The sequence below is a fragment of the Hippocampus comes genome, unplaced genomic scaffold (genome assembly GCF_001891065.2).
Source record: "Hippocampus comes isolate QL1 unplaced genomic scaffold, H_comes_QL1_v1.1 scaffold261, whole genome shotgun sequence".
NCBI classification, from domain to species: domain Eukaryota; kingdom Metazoa; phylum Chordata; class Actinopteri; order Syngnathiformes; family Syngnathidae; genus Hippocampus; species Hippocampus comes.
The window spans coordinates 4,924,107-4,938,094 of NW_017805824.1; the positions used below are offsets into that span (position 1 = coordinate 4,924,107).

General features: G+C 41.3%; 1 protein-coding gene across 2 annotated transcripts; it reads left to right on the plus strand.

The window, feature by feature from the left end:
- The first annotated feature begins 6,521 nt into the window (after positions 1-6,521).
- mnx2b (motor neuron and pancreas homeobox 2b) lies at positions 6,522-13,770 on the plus strand. Of its 2 annotated transcripts, none has more exons than XM_019886680.1 (3): positions 6,522-9,699; positions 12,317-12,477; positions 13,121-13,770. In XM_019886680.1, the coding sequence occupies exons 1-3, from the start codon at positions 9,258-9,260 to the stop codon at positions 13,535-13,537; spliced, it is 1,020 nt and encodes a 339-aa protein (XP_019742239.1). In that variant the 5' UTR covers positions 6,522-9,257; the 3' UTR covers positions 13,538-13,770. The 2 variants fall into 2 exon arrangements, with proteins under 2 accessions (XP_019742239.1, XP_019742240.1); XM_019886681.1 differs by having other exon boundaries at positions 12,320-12,477.
- The last annotated feature ends 218 nt before the right edge of the window (positions 13,771-13,988 follow it).

Consider the following 13,988-nt stretch of genomic DNA (forward strand, 5'->3'; position numbering starts at 1 on the left):
GAAGCTGAGCCATGATTGATTGTGACAACTTCAAAGCATAATTACTGCTATATAAAATGTCCGGGATAAAACAAAAAGTTTAAGCAAGTGCAAGGAAGACGTCCTCAAAATCATACTAGGTCTACCCATGGTCGAAGCAATTAGCTTGATGTAATTTCTGCTGAGTCATGAAGGTTAGTTTTTTAATACCTCCTCTAATTGGCTAAAATGGTTGGAGTAAGATAAGATAAGAAAACCCTTATTCATCTCGCAATGGAGAAATTCCCAATTCACAGCAGCAAAGTTATGAATGGAAGAAGTAGAACAACAAAATATAGGAGCTGCTGGAAAGGCAGCCACTCTCGCGGCGCCATCTAACAGGGTTATGTGAATGTTGAGAAACACAGTTTTAGATTACAATTACAACTATATCAAATATGTCTGTGATGAAACAAAACATTTTAACAATTACTGGCACGATATATCAAAATCATACAAAAAAAGCAGATTTAAAACACGTTTACATGTTATATTTTTATATAAATTGATCATCAAGAGGAAAGGACAAAATAGAAAGCCATTTACAAGCTATTTGCTATTTTAAATCATATGAGCAATCATTTTTCAGGGTTCCTAAAGCTTAAGGCAAGTCAAATGCAAGTCTAGGTGTACAATGTTCCCAATGTCCCATGTTATCCGAAGTTTCTCGAGTCCAGAAATGGCATGTTTCTGCTCTTGAGAGTACTGACTAAACACATATTATTGTTTTGTTGGTTCATGATTGAATGATGATGCCACAAAAGTCAGCCTATAAATATATATATTTTTAAGAATGATAAATTATTTAGAGATTCTTGTTAAAATCCTATTTAAGATCAATGTTTAAAAAACTTTTGAAAACTCGTGTAAAAGACAAGGGTCAATCAAACTCAAAGTCCCGGGGGCCCGATTCATCACACCACATCAGTTTGTGTGGCCCAGAAAAGCAGACTGTGTGTACCGACTTTGTTTCTTGCTAAACTACCAACATTTTTAATTGTCTTTTATTTTAAAAACATTGAGCTTATGCAGGCATTTGTTTTTGTTTCCAATCCTTCTTTGAATGATTTGTTTTTCTTGGCCTCTGATTACAAAACTAATTATTCATCAGTTTGTTGTGTATGAGGTAATCACCTCTGAGCATGACTACATTTTAAATTTCAAATAAGGTCTTGTTTTTAGATTCGTAGATTCAATGCTTTTTAAGACTTTTTAAGGATTCTTGGGTATCCTGCTTTTTCTCCGGTTAGATTTTTCTTCGGACAACAATAATTGACACAATATGTGCAATATGTACATTTATGTATTTTCTGTAGTGATTACTTAAAATGTCATTGTGTGCGCAGAAGATTCTGAAAAGGACCACATACAGTTGAAAAAAAGGTTTCTCTGCAAGAACAATCAAGAAGCGCAACTTTCCACCTGGTGTAGATGTTCAAAGCGCTTGATGGTGCTGAATATTCTTGTAAGTGGCCAGATAATGCTCTGTAAAGACAAAGGGAGAGATAGCAGGGTGAAAGTAATGATGCTTGGTTGTAACCGATAAGCTATCTCCCACATCAATGCACAATGGGGCCCTTGTGAGCGTCGTAGTAAAGCAGGGCAGTTAGATGGAAGGGCCCATTAAATCGTCATAAACACATACTGTAACTGGATTATGTTGAAAGGAAGCTTTTGTTTTCAAGGTGGAAAAAATAAACAGGTGAGCTGTGGTTTAAAAAAAAAAAAAAAAAATCCACATAGTTGGAATTCCCCGGTTGAGATAAGCTAAAAATGTTTCTGTTTCGGTCATGTTTTTCTGTTTCGACTTATGCCAGTTGTTTAAACTTTTCTTAACCCTTTTGTCACCTATTATTCCATTAACTAACACTTAAGCACACAAGCTAACATCCAAATAAAGAGAACAAACATTGTATTCATTTCAACAAGCTACCTGGGCGAATTTGTTTGGAATCTTGGTGAGATTTGGTGTGGAAGAAAGAATTTGAGAGCCCTGACCTCAACCACATAATACATCTTTGGCATGAATTTGAATTTTTAAAAAATTCTTGCGAACTTGAGATGCAAACTCAACTCTCGTTTGCAAATAGTGAACAATTCTTCAAAAAAGAAGCTTCAAACTGCTAATTGCTATCCCCAGATGAATTTACTGGCAAAATAAATGCTAAACAGCAAAGTACATTTGGTGTATTTAAAAGAGAGCCTTTGCGTCTACCAGCCATTTTTAACACCTCTTGTCCTGAACAGGGCCGCGAGGAGAGACAAACAACCATTCACACCCACTCCGTCACTGAGCGGGAACTGATCCCACACTTCTAGGACACAGGTCAGGCGAGTGTACCACGACACCATCAGCGTCTTTACTAGCTTATTGCAGACACTAAATAGCATATACGATGCTGTGTAATCAGCCTTTTAGCAATGGATTGAACAAATGGTGCAGCAACACGTGTAGATATCTATCCATCCATCCATTTCCTAATCCACTTCTCGCCACAAGGGTCGCGGGTGTGCTGCAGCCTATCCAAGCTGTCTCCGGGCAGCAGGCGGGGGACACCTTGAATTGGTCGCCAGCCAACTGCAGGGCACACATAGACAAACAACCATTCGAGCTCACACTCACACCTAGGGACAATTTAGAGTGTTCCATTAATCTGCAACGTATGTTTTTGGAATGTGGGAGGAAACCGGAGTACTCAGAGAAAACCCACACAGACACGGGGAGAACATGCAAGCTCCACACAGGAATGCCGGAGCCAGAATCGAACCCTGTACTCCTGCACTCTGAGGTGAATGTGCTAACCAGTCAGCCACCGTGATATGGATTGGCAATTTATCAGTACCCGTCATATTTTTTTTATCCTCTGCATTGAACGATTAATATTAGTATCGTACTGATGAGCTGAGAGGAGTTGAGACTTCTGTCCCCAAAAACACAAAGTGGAAAAATGACCAAGCGGCGGCTCGTAACTTGAATAACTTGTAAGTTGACGGACATGGAAGTCAACATACCCCTGTACTTAATTTAATTTTGTGTAAATTACTTGCATGACTCCTTTGCCAGAAGGGGGAGAAATCTCATGTGAGAATTTCCCACCCTTTTGCTACTCAACAGCTCTTGAAACTGCTGAGTTCTTCCTGATTTGAGGGATGTGACTGTGAAGCAGGGCTGGATTTCATATGGCAAAGCTCAATATTGGTTAATAAATAATGGTGAAAGGGTACAATGCGTAGGAAAAGAACTATATTACTGTTATCTCCTTAATGAGACAACATTAATTTTGAACTCAAGGTCTGGCAGAAAGCAAGCTGATTTATGGCCTCCCTTTAACTTCCCTGAAATTAGTCTAATTACCTAGAGGACGGCGAGCTGCTTGTCGCTGCACAGGAAGCCCATTGTGCTACAGCTTCATTTATCACACCCCAGGCCTAGATGATTGTGTGATGTGCTGCAGGCCTTCTCGGGGAAAGCTGCAGACTGAATCATTCAGTGGTGTGTTGAATGTTCCATTGCTACAACTGGCTTGACTGAATGAAAGTTCCTGAGCGGATAATATACAGTGGACCCCCGTTTGTCGGCTCACGCTGTTCACAAGTCGATTTATTGTCTGCTGAGGCATGGCATCCCATCCTTCTTGAAGGGCAGCCCTCAGGTTGTTGTGGTTCTGGGGAGTTTTGAGCCTCTACACGGTGACTCAGCTGCAGGGCAGAATCACTATCACTGAATTAATAATGTTATTCAAGTAGGATGGGCTTGTCACTGCACCATTCACAAAGTGTCGGGCAGTTCTGCAACGAGTGGACACACACTGTAACACCGCCACCACCAAAAGCTCATCTGGTGACGACAGTGGCTAATGCGTAGCGCTCTCGACGTCTCAAACATCGTTGCCGGCTATCATTTCTGCTCAACGTGAATCGACTTTCATCAGAGGACAACACTGGGGCCTACTGCTCCCTCGTCCAGCGTAAATGCTCCCTGGCCCATGCAAGGTGATGAAGCCTGTGCCTGGTGGTGTGGTGGTGGTGCCTCCCACCTCCCTTCAACGTGCTTGGTGTTGAGTGCCATTCATCCGGTTTCTCAGGGCATTGTTCACAATGTAGCGGTCATCAGCATGGGATTTGGCCAAAGGACGTCCATTTCTTCATCTTTCTGTGCCTCTTCCAGTCTCACGATATCTCTTTTGCAACCTACTGATGACACTGTCACACTCTCAGTTCATTGGCCACTTCAGTCTGAGAACATCCTGTTTGAAGCACCACAATGATCTGTTAATCCATTGTTTGGTGTTGTCTCGGTCTTATGATGTCAAAACGTGAAAAGAAAGATGAGGACGATTTTTCAAACACCAAGTCGAACAGAACCAGGACATTTACTGGTCGATTCAATGGTTAAACGCGTGTTATGTATTTTACCGTTAAGCTCCTCGCTAGATAACAGCAACTTGTGCAAAAAGTACTGAAACAGTTGGACATGTGCATTCAAAAGCTCACCTGAAAGCCAAATATCCCTAACTTTTTCTGATTCAGTGTGTAATGCTAAACAGAACTTTTTTTTTTTTTTTTTTGCATAGATGATATTTTTAAACAGATCATTTCACTCATGTATTACTGTCAGGTTATATTGACCGTTATATCATGTATGACAAATTTCGAAATGTTTTTTGGGGTGGAGAGATTCACAAACTCCCCCTCTTTGTGGCTTTATTCATCCACTGTCATTGCATTTGTTTTCAAGGCCCGCGGCTGGAAGTCAGGCAGTTGGAGAGCAAAGCAGGATCAGTAATCGGGCAGGTCACATTATCTCCTTGCCGCGGTAATGATTGAAAAATCAGCCTGTAATTGCTGATAGGCCCTGTAATGTTTCAGTTAACTTCTGTTGGCGGCAAGGTTTACTGACACATAACGCTTCGATAAACCGCCGCTTTGTAGAGCCGGCGTGTCTCTTTGAACCGATCGTGTTCTCACGGTGAGAAAGGTGTGCGGGCGTAGACGGAGTGGTGCGCAGAGTTCAAGAGGGCATGCGTGAAAGTGGAACAAAAGCATGTAATGAGGGATTTAGGCTGTGAAAATGAAGCTCCCGGTGAAAGGGTGCAAAGCCATGTTTGATGATGATGATGATAATGATGATGATGAATGTTTGTTACGGCATTCTAGTTGACTGACCTCTGAGAGGGGTCACAACTAAATCACTTTACTGTCATTTTATCATTTTGAATTAGTTTTTAGCTTTTTGACACTCAAGTCAAGGCAGAGGTGACAGACATACAAGTTCACGTAACTCGCTGAGTGAAGAAAGCTATTTTGGATTGAGGAGATGGTAAAGTTAAAAATAACATACTGTGACTATTTCTTTTTTTGTTGAAAATAACATGTTTTTCTGACTTTTTAACCAGTAAAAAAAAAAAAACTACACAAACGCTGTTACTTTGTGATTAGATGGTCAAGGGCGTCGAGGCAGAACTTTGCACCCAGTGCAAAGGCTTTCCGCTCACAAAACAACCAACAAGTCTCAAAATAGATTCACCTTCAAGCTATGGCAGCACAGAACGACCCCAGAGTGAGTGAGTTTGTGTTTGCTGTAATGTCATATTTCATGGATCTGATCATTGACGTCATTTATCGATCACGCAAATTATGGCATCAACAATTTTGCATACAATTAAAACTATCGACCAATTTCGATACACTCGATCAAATTTTCTCTTTGTTCTTTCTCATAAGACAAATCAGCGCACCAGCTGAACAACGAAGGGGCACTAGTAGTACAACTGTGTCTCATCGGTAAAGTTTTTGTTCCACTATTGTGTGACATTTACACACTGGATTGACAATGTTCCTAAACTAAAGTACAAGTGGGCAGTTTGGTGCTACTTGTAGGGTCAAGAATGTCAGTAGTGCATGACATATGCCCAGGGCCGTGACATTGAGAATTCTGGGAAATAAACGGCCGCGTAACAGGGACGGCCCAAATCGACAAATAGATTTAGGGCACAGTACTTTCCTGCATATGCCTATTAGCACGGCAGTTTTTTATTCAAGTACATTTTTTCCCAATTTTTAAGTCCAGTGTCTATGTTCAAACTATGAACACACACACATATATATGTATGTAGATTTAGATATAGATATAGATTTATGACATTTGCAACGCTGATGAGCCATTGGGTCCAGCCATTGTTGGGAAATGCAATTGACACTGGAAGAAGAGGCGCCTGCCCTCACAGCCTATGATTCAATTTAATTTGGGGGCTGCTGTTGACAGGCCTGGGTGAAGGATGTCACCTTTCTTTGACCATTCAAATTACTTTCCAATCGTAAAAGCAAGCCAGGGGGGTTTGGGGAAGGATGACGTTGCGAGGCGCACTAAATTCTTTGGGGCAAATTACCAATGTTTGAGCAGCAAGGAGGTAATCTGCTGATAGAGAGCAGAGGGCAAGAGACGGAAGGTTACGATGGGCAAAAAGGCGGGTGGGCAGATGAAGGGGGGCTAAGGGGGCGGACATGCTTCTAGCTTCAATTTTCTGGAGGTCGGCTCCACTCATGGCTCATGATAGATAGAAGCAATGTAGAACCTCAGAACCGTTGGCTTCAATACTAATCATTTTCCATGCACACATCATATGTTATGGGTCAATTTTGACCCAAGCCAAGAATATCCTCAGAATAATTGTCAATAGATGATTAAGGAGAACAGATCTTTTCAAAATGTACAACTAAGCAGTCTGACAGTTATTCACATACACACTGCGCAGTGGACATGCATTGCCAGAAAATGTGAGCATGCTCATGAGTGACCCTGCGTCCACATTTATCTCTCACTCCCTCTCTCTCACTCGTACACATTACAAATTCAGTGTTATAAGCAGATAAGCCATTTAAAGTCAATTAAACACAAGGCTTAGTTTTCAAAGAGTTGTAGGCGGCGCGTGTGGGCACTTTTCGATACGCGACGGACCTTCCCAGCCGATGCGCTATGTTTCAGATTGTATTACAACTCAACATGCCAGGCCCCATAAACTGTCACACTCTTGAGTTGGCCGTTATTAAACAGAACAAAATGGCTGCCACATGCTCCAGCTTGCCCTGAGAACCGTAACGATGCACGCGCAACAGAATGTGACAAAACTTTAGAGGACCGTGGCATGCGTCTCATATTTGAGGTAAATTTTAACTCTGGAAAGTCATAATAGACTGCATAATATGACTCTTGTGCCAAGCAGAAGATATGGCCGGTCGTAGCAAACAAGTCTTGCAAGATCCAAAATTCATTTTTAACAGATGCTCCCGCTCCTTTTTTCTGTTTAAAATGGCATTAGTTCACATGAAGCTAATTAACTTATAGCCTCTTGCGTGGAGTTATTATGTTTTTATATGGTCTGTGTGCAATGCTAGGTCATAAACTTTAATGGCTTCTTGGATGACCGTGAGAATGAAAGGAGCCATTAATATAAATGATTTAAAAACTGCACATGGTGTACTTTCTTTGCTGCGTCCTCCAATCAGCAATTTTGGTAGGCTCGGGGTGTTTGCTTCACCATAAATTTGATGTCTTTGTTAGCTACTCCATACTGACTGTGAAAATCTGTTTGACCACTCACTAAACATGTGCAAATACAAAATCACTTTTTAACTACATTTTTTTTTTTAAATCATATTTTCGGGAGGCTACCTCATTTGGCAACTTTGGGGCTAAATATATTCGAAGCGGTCCTCAATTATGATGAAATGCAGCTCTACATCATTGCACAGTACAGTACAGCCATAAGAATAAATATGCTGTATGCAATTTCTGTAGAAATGTGTGAATGCTGAATAGGTGAAGCCAAATTGAAATGTTCTAGAATTTGTTGTTGAAATGTTAACAGTGAGACTTGAAATTGTTTGAATCACTTGAGAAATGTGGGAGGAGGAGTAGATGTGTAAACTAATTAATTCCTCAATTTTAATAATTGTCACTGTGGAAAATTGGGACCTTTGGAGATGTGATTAACAGCTCCCAAGATCTTCTGAATGAGCTGAATAGATTGATGTTGAAATGGTTGGTTTGAACGGGCAGAGAAAATGTTTAAGGAAGAGATGAATATGATCAAGATCAATTTATTTTGGAATCCTATTGTTATAATTTGGGGATTTAGGAAATGTGATAAAAAGTTCCAGATGTGATGAATGAGCTGGAATGGTTTAGGTTGGTCAAGAAATGTGGAAGGAGAAGGTTAATGTGTAAATATCTTAGATTTGGATAGTTCATTATGAAAACTGGGGAGGATGCAGGACGCACATTCATGGAAATAGTTCCCAAGATGTTCAAAATGAGCTGAACACTTGGAATTTGGAATGGGACATAGTTAACTTATTTGTTGAACGTCTCATTTACTTAGATTGTTTTTTTTTTTGTGTGTGTGCTTGGAAAATGTGTACTTTTGGGGAAAGTGCTGAAAGTAATTCCTTACACATCCTGAATTTTGTGACATTTGAAGTTCAGTTTAAATCCATTGAAAAATGTGAAAGGAGAAACACTGGGGATTACAATAAAACACTTTTTTTTTTGTGTGTGCATAATAACATATTGTCAAGTCTGTCAGTGTTATTCAAGACTAAGCATTTTTATCTTTATAAAGGCAGAATGTGCTGCATCACGGGGTTGTGCAGATAATGCCTTTAATGACCTTGTGGCCAGTTAGTGTGCAATCTCATGATATAGACATCTGACAGCCACGTTATATACGGTACCGCAGTGCAACTAACAGGAGCCTAACAATTGACTAATTATCTAATGTAGCCCTGCAAGCTTTGATGCAGCTGAAGGTGTTTGCAGGCAGGACAAGGGTTGGACATTACCTCACTCACAATGCTTTCTTTGGGGGGGCGGGGGAGAGAAACGAGCGGGTAATTAGCTGATTAGAGGCCCGTCAGAGCCAATCCCGGGTCGGCCCCCACCCAGGCCTGCAGGGCTGGATGGACGGATTGACGGACGGATGGAGACAGAGAAGGAGCCGAAGAGAGGGAGGGAGGTAGGAAAGGAACTGTGTTGACTGGGAAATTTAGGTTGAAGACGGACACTATCCCATTCGGCTCACTTATAAACTCAATCTGCAAGACGGCAGAGGGAACAGAGTGATCTGCGGGCAGGAATTACTTCAACGTGACATATGCGTTCGTTAAATTGCCTTGATAGGAGGTGAAAGCGCTCTGCAGGTGTGCACCCGCTAAATTTATCGACTTCTTTCCAACTCCTCATGGAGAAATCGAAAAACTTTCGCATCGACGCCCTGCTCGCGGACGAGCCCAACCGGGCCAGCCGAGACGTGTCCCCGGGCCTGAGCTGCGACAGTCCGACTGGGAGCCCCGTGGCCTGCCGCCGCGGGGACACGCCGTCCCCTCGGGCCGCCGCGCAGCTCCACGCGTCGGGAATGATCCCCAAAGCAAGCGTTCTCAATCTCGCGCACGCGGGACTGGCGTCCATGCCCCAGGCTGCCATCCCGGGCATTTACCCAGCACCCATGTACCCGTTGTCGGCTCTGGGTGGCCAGCACCCTGCCTTCGCTTACGGCGGCTTTACGCAGCTGACTCACGCCTACCCGGAACACCTGAAGGCGGCCGCGGCCATGGCGGGCTCGGTGCCACTGGAGCACTGGATCCGGGCGGGGATTATGATGCCAAGACTGCCAGATTACAGCGGTGAGTCTTTCTAAAGAGCCCCTCGCCCCCTTTTTTTTTTAATAGGACAAAAAAAAGTAGCTTCAATCAATATTCATCTTCTCAAAATAAACAAACAACGTGATGACATTCAATGCACTGCTTCTCAAACTTTGTACACTAAGTACCACCACCCTAAAAATACAAAACTCTCAAGTGTAGGAACACCAGAATGACCAACACTAAACTACAATAACTAGAAGTGTTTATGGAAAGGGGCACACAGCACAATTGCAACACAGTTTTAATATTTTTGCTCAGGCACTCTTAACACATGCTGCTAGGAAAATAAAGGACTACTGAACGATTCAATTAAATTATATTGCGCATAACAGTTAAATAAAAATTATATACCTGTAAATCAGTGTTTGGAAACAAAGCGTTTTAAAAGATAAGATGCAGTTGTACTACAATGTTATAAATAACTGAACTGAATTTAACAAGTGTACTCACCCGGATGAAGAAAAAGTTTCACCTAATGCCTAATTTGAACATTACATTTATACTTTTACTGCTAGATAGAAGATGAGATTTCATCATATATAATTTTTGATTACCATTAAAATATCCATTTATTACTGTATTTTGAAGTTTAAGATTTGGTTAAACTGTGTTTTAGTGTCATCTGAAAAGCTTGCTTCCATTTGACAAATCCCATGATAGAAATTTTAGATTTTCTCAATTAGGTGTTTTCACTTGTGGGCTTTTCTACCATCACTTTACTTCATGCCCTTTAACACTGTCTTCTCATTCACCTTATGAAGTAACAACTGAGAGTTCAGTATTTAGCTCACGGACACCTCAGCATGGTAACAAGTGCTCACGATGGAACCCACAACCGTACGGATTGGGAGACCACGCTTCTCCTTGAACCATGCCACCCCACAATGACCCCTTGTAATTTCCCTGTATTTTTAAGCATCATTAGCAGCGTTATCTCCAAATAGCCTATTCTTCAATCTGCTCCTCAAAAAACACATTCAAGGAAGGTCTATTTTTTGCCATTACCTAATTGAGTTTTTTTTTTCTCCGTTCTCAATGTTAAAAGCTATGGCAATATATGGTTGGGATAAAAATCAGGCCAATGCTAACTCGCTAGCTTTTTATTTTTGGATTTAAGTACATGTGAGTCTCTACTATTTTACTTTTCTGTCAGTGTTTGCAATACATCCGTACGTTCTCCGCTTTACTAGAGGGTCTCATATTTTAATTTTGCCCTGTCTGTCTCTATAAAGCGCAAACTGATGAAAACTGTCTCTGTGTGACAAAGAAATGAATAAACAAACGCCTAACACGTTTTGTAGTTCATAAATAAAATCCCAACGCCGTCACTGAATTTTCATTAAGTTAATGGCAGGCTTGTGATTTTATGGCCCATGTGCCGACTTCTGCATCTGTTGTGTTGACCGTCTGCAATAAACTGGAGTAAAACCTTACAGTAAATGACGGCCGCATGATGCTGCCATATGCGTGTGCTCCCAACCTATGAAAATAATATTGAGCTTCCACTGGTGTAGGCATTTGGCAGAAGATTTCACACTTGTGCAAAACTTCACTGACTCGAGACATCAATTGAGTGGAATTGTGCTTCATCAGTGTAAGAAGTGAAGAGGCAATTGAGTGCAGCACTGTCAAAACTATGGCAAAGAGGCCATTTCTGGCACAAGGTACCTTTTTTTTTTAGCTGCCCACGGCATGTAATGAAAATGACATTTGACACTGCTGGCAATGTTATTGAAAACAAAAACAGTGGGAGGTGAGCATCACTGAGTAAAGTGAGGATTTGTAAAAAGTCGGGGAGCTGTAGTCAAAGTGTGGTGCGCGAGCTCCCTCTAGTGGTACACAAAAGAATCAATAGCCAATTACAGTTCAGTTGTACTTAACTTTAAAGATCATCCATTTGCATTTAATCATCAAACCCTTTTTGTGTATAGGCCTTTTTAGGGACAATTTTTATTTAAATTATATGTGCAATTTGTTTGACAGTTTTTTTCCCCTGTACTTTTTGTTCATAATGTCAGAGTGGTTCACAATATTAAATATAATTTTTAGGAATAAAACTTGTGCCTCTCATTTCTGATGAGCACTTTTTACGACCCCTACAATGCTACCGCATTTTAAAATTGGTAGGAGGAGAGCGAAGTATTTTTTTAGGTGGTACAAGTAAACGCAATTTTAAAGACTGTCAACCTACAATAGATTTCTCTTGATTGAGTTTTGGACGCGGCGAACTCCCAAATGCAGGTTTCGGTCTATTCTAGTGGGATAGAGGATCACAGGCCAACTTCAAATCCTGAAAAATCATAAACTTCTTGCCTTATCATTTTTAACAGAAAGCTATGGTGAAGCAGTTTCTTCCCCAAATAACTGTAATGTATGTAAAAACAATCAACAATAATTTCTTGATGGATTCATTTTAGAATGTTGAAGAAAGACAAAATGGCCCTTGCATCCTTTGATTTTGCCCTCTTATAAGCTTCTAAAAAAAACAAACAAATACCGTGATATAATAAAGAATGAGAAATTATCAATTGTTCTGTATGTGACCTGATTAGAGTGCATACGGCTGTAACTGTGACAGTAATTTTTGTTCCTTCAGCAGGCCCCCAGTCTGGTCTGCTCGGAAAGTGCCGAAGGCCTCGCACGGCCTTCACCAGTCAGCAGCTGCTGGAGCTGGAGAACCAGTTCAAACTCAACAAGTACCTGTCCAGGCCCAAACGTTTTGAAGTGGCCACCTCTCTTATGTTGACAGAAACGCAGGTAACACACCACCCCTCCTGTATGGCTGCTGAAAAGCAGTGGACACCAAAATTTGGTATCATCATTAGAATTATCATTTGTCGCGACACAATTTGTGTGCACTCTGACTGCCACATTTATCACCTGATTCAAATCATTCAAAATATTCACAAAATTTAAACTGGAAGAATCCCCACATGATCCCAATTGCACAATTTTACTAACTGCCACTTTTTAACAAAACAAAAAAAAAAGACCTCAAAGTTTTCTGACTTTAAAATGTTCAGCTCATTCCGGGAATGTTAGGAACTATTTCCATTGTCCAAGTTTCCGATTGTGCCCAGTAAAATTCCCAAATTAAGAGTTTTACATGAACCCTCACTTCGTCCACATCCCTCGACTGATTAAAACCATTTCAAGCCTCACCCTCTATGTTTCAACATTTTAGTTGACTCCGCAGCATTTTCAGTTCAAATTCATCTTTTTATCATTCACATACAATTTCTACCGGTACTGCAATGACCACTTTTAATTTGATGTACTGTTTATAATCCCTGAAGGGGGGCATAGTCATTTACTTTAGACAGAATTGTGTGCATGTCTTCACACACAAACTGTGCAAATTTTGATGTACACTTGTATTATCTGTGGGCTTGGTGGTCAGGTCAAGATCTGGTTCCAAAACCGGAGAATGAAGTGGAAGCGGAGTCGGAAGGCCAAGGAGCAGGCCAGTGCTTCTGGCCCGTCTGAAGCTGGTGGAAAAACATCCAGTAACAAACCCGGCGAGAAAAGGCCTCAGCATGCGAATCCAGAGGACTGTGGTGTGGATCTACTTTTGGAGGATGGTGATGAAGAAGAGGAGGAGGAAGAGGAGGAGGAGGAGGAGGAAGAAGAGGAAGAACCCCAGCACGGTTTTTCAGTGGTTATGGGGAACCGAGTTGGGATGCCGAGATCCATGGACTTCATGCGGCGCAGCGCGGATGTGGGCTTCACCCCTCACAGCCCTTTCACTGAAGACGAACTAGATGGAGTGCAAGCAGGGGGAGGAGGAGGAGACAGGAAGATGGTTGCGGGACTGTGAGAAGACTGGACATTTGATGTCAGGGACACTCATTTGAAGGCAGAGGCCACAATTGTGAACAACCAGAACATTTGTTGTTAATTTTTCATGCTCACATATCATACAATATCCTCTTAATAATTGTCTGGATGAAAGTAGGACCTCCAGATCTTTTCAAACTATCGGTATAGTAATAGCCACTCTAGTATTAATGAATGGATGAGTAATCCTTTAAAAAAACAGTTTCAGAGAAAGGGGAAAATGTATTTTATTTCCACTGTTTTGAGATTTCACCCATGACCCTTCAAAAACAAACTGGTGCTTCACTAGGGCCCTTGGAAAATGTGGTGAGACACAGCCAGTTCTCAAGACTGTTTCAAACTCTCCCCTGAACATCATCCCCACTGTCTCTTATAAATACACATATATGTCTATGTATCTAGATATCTATACATATGTACATATATATGTA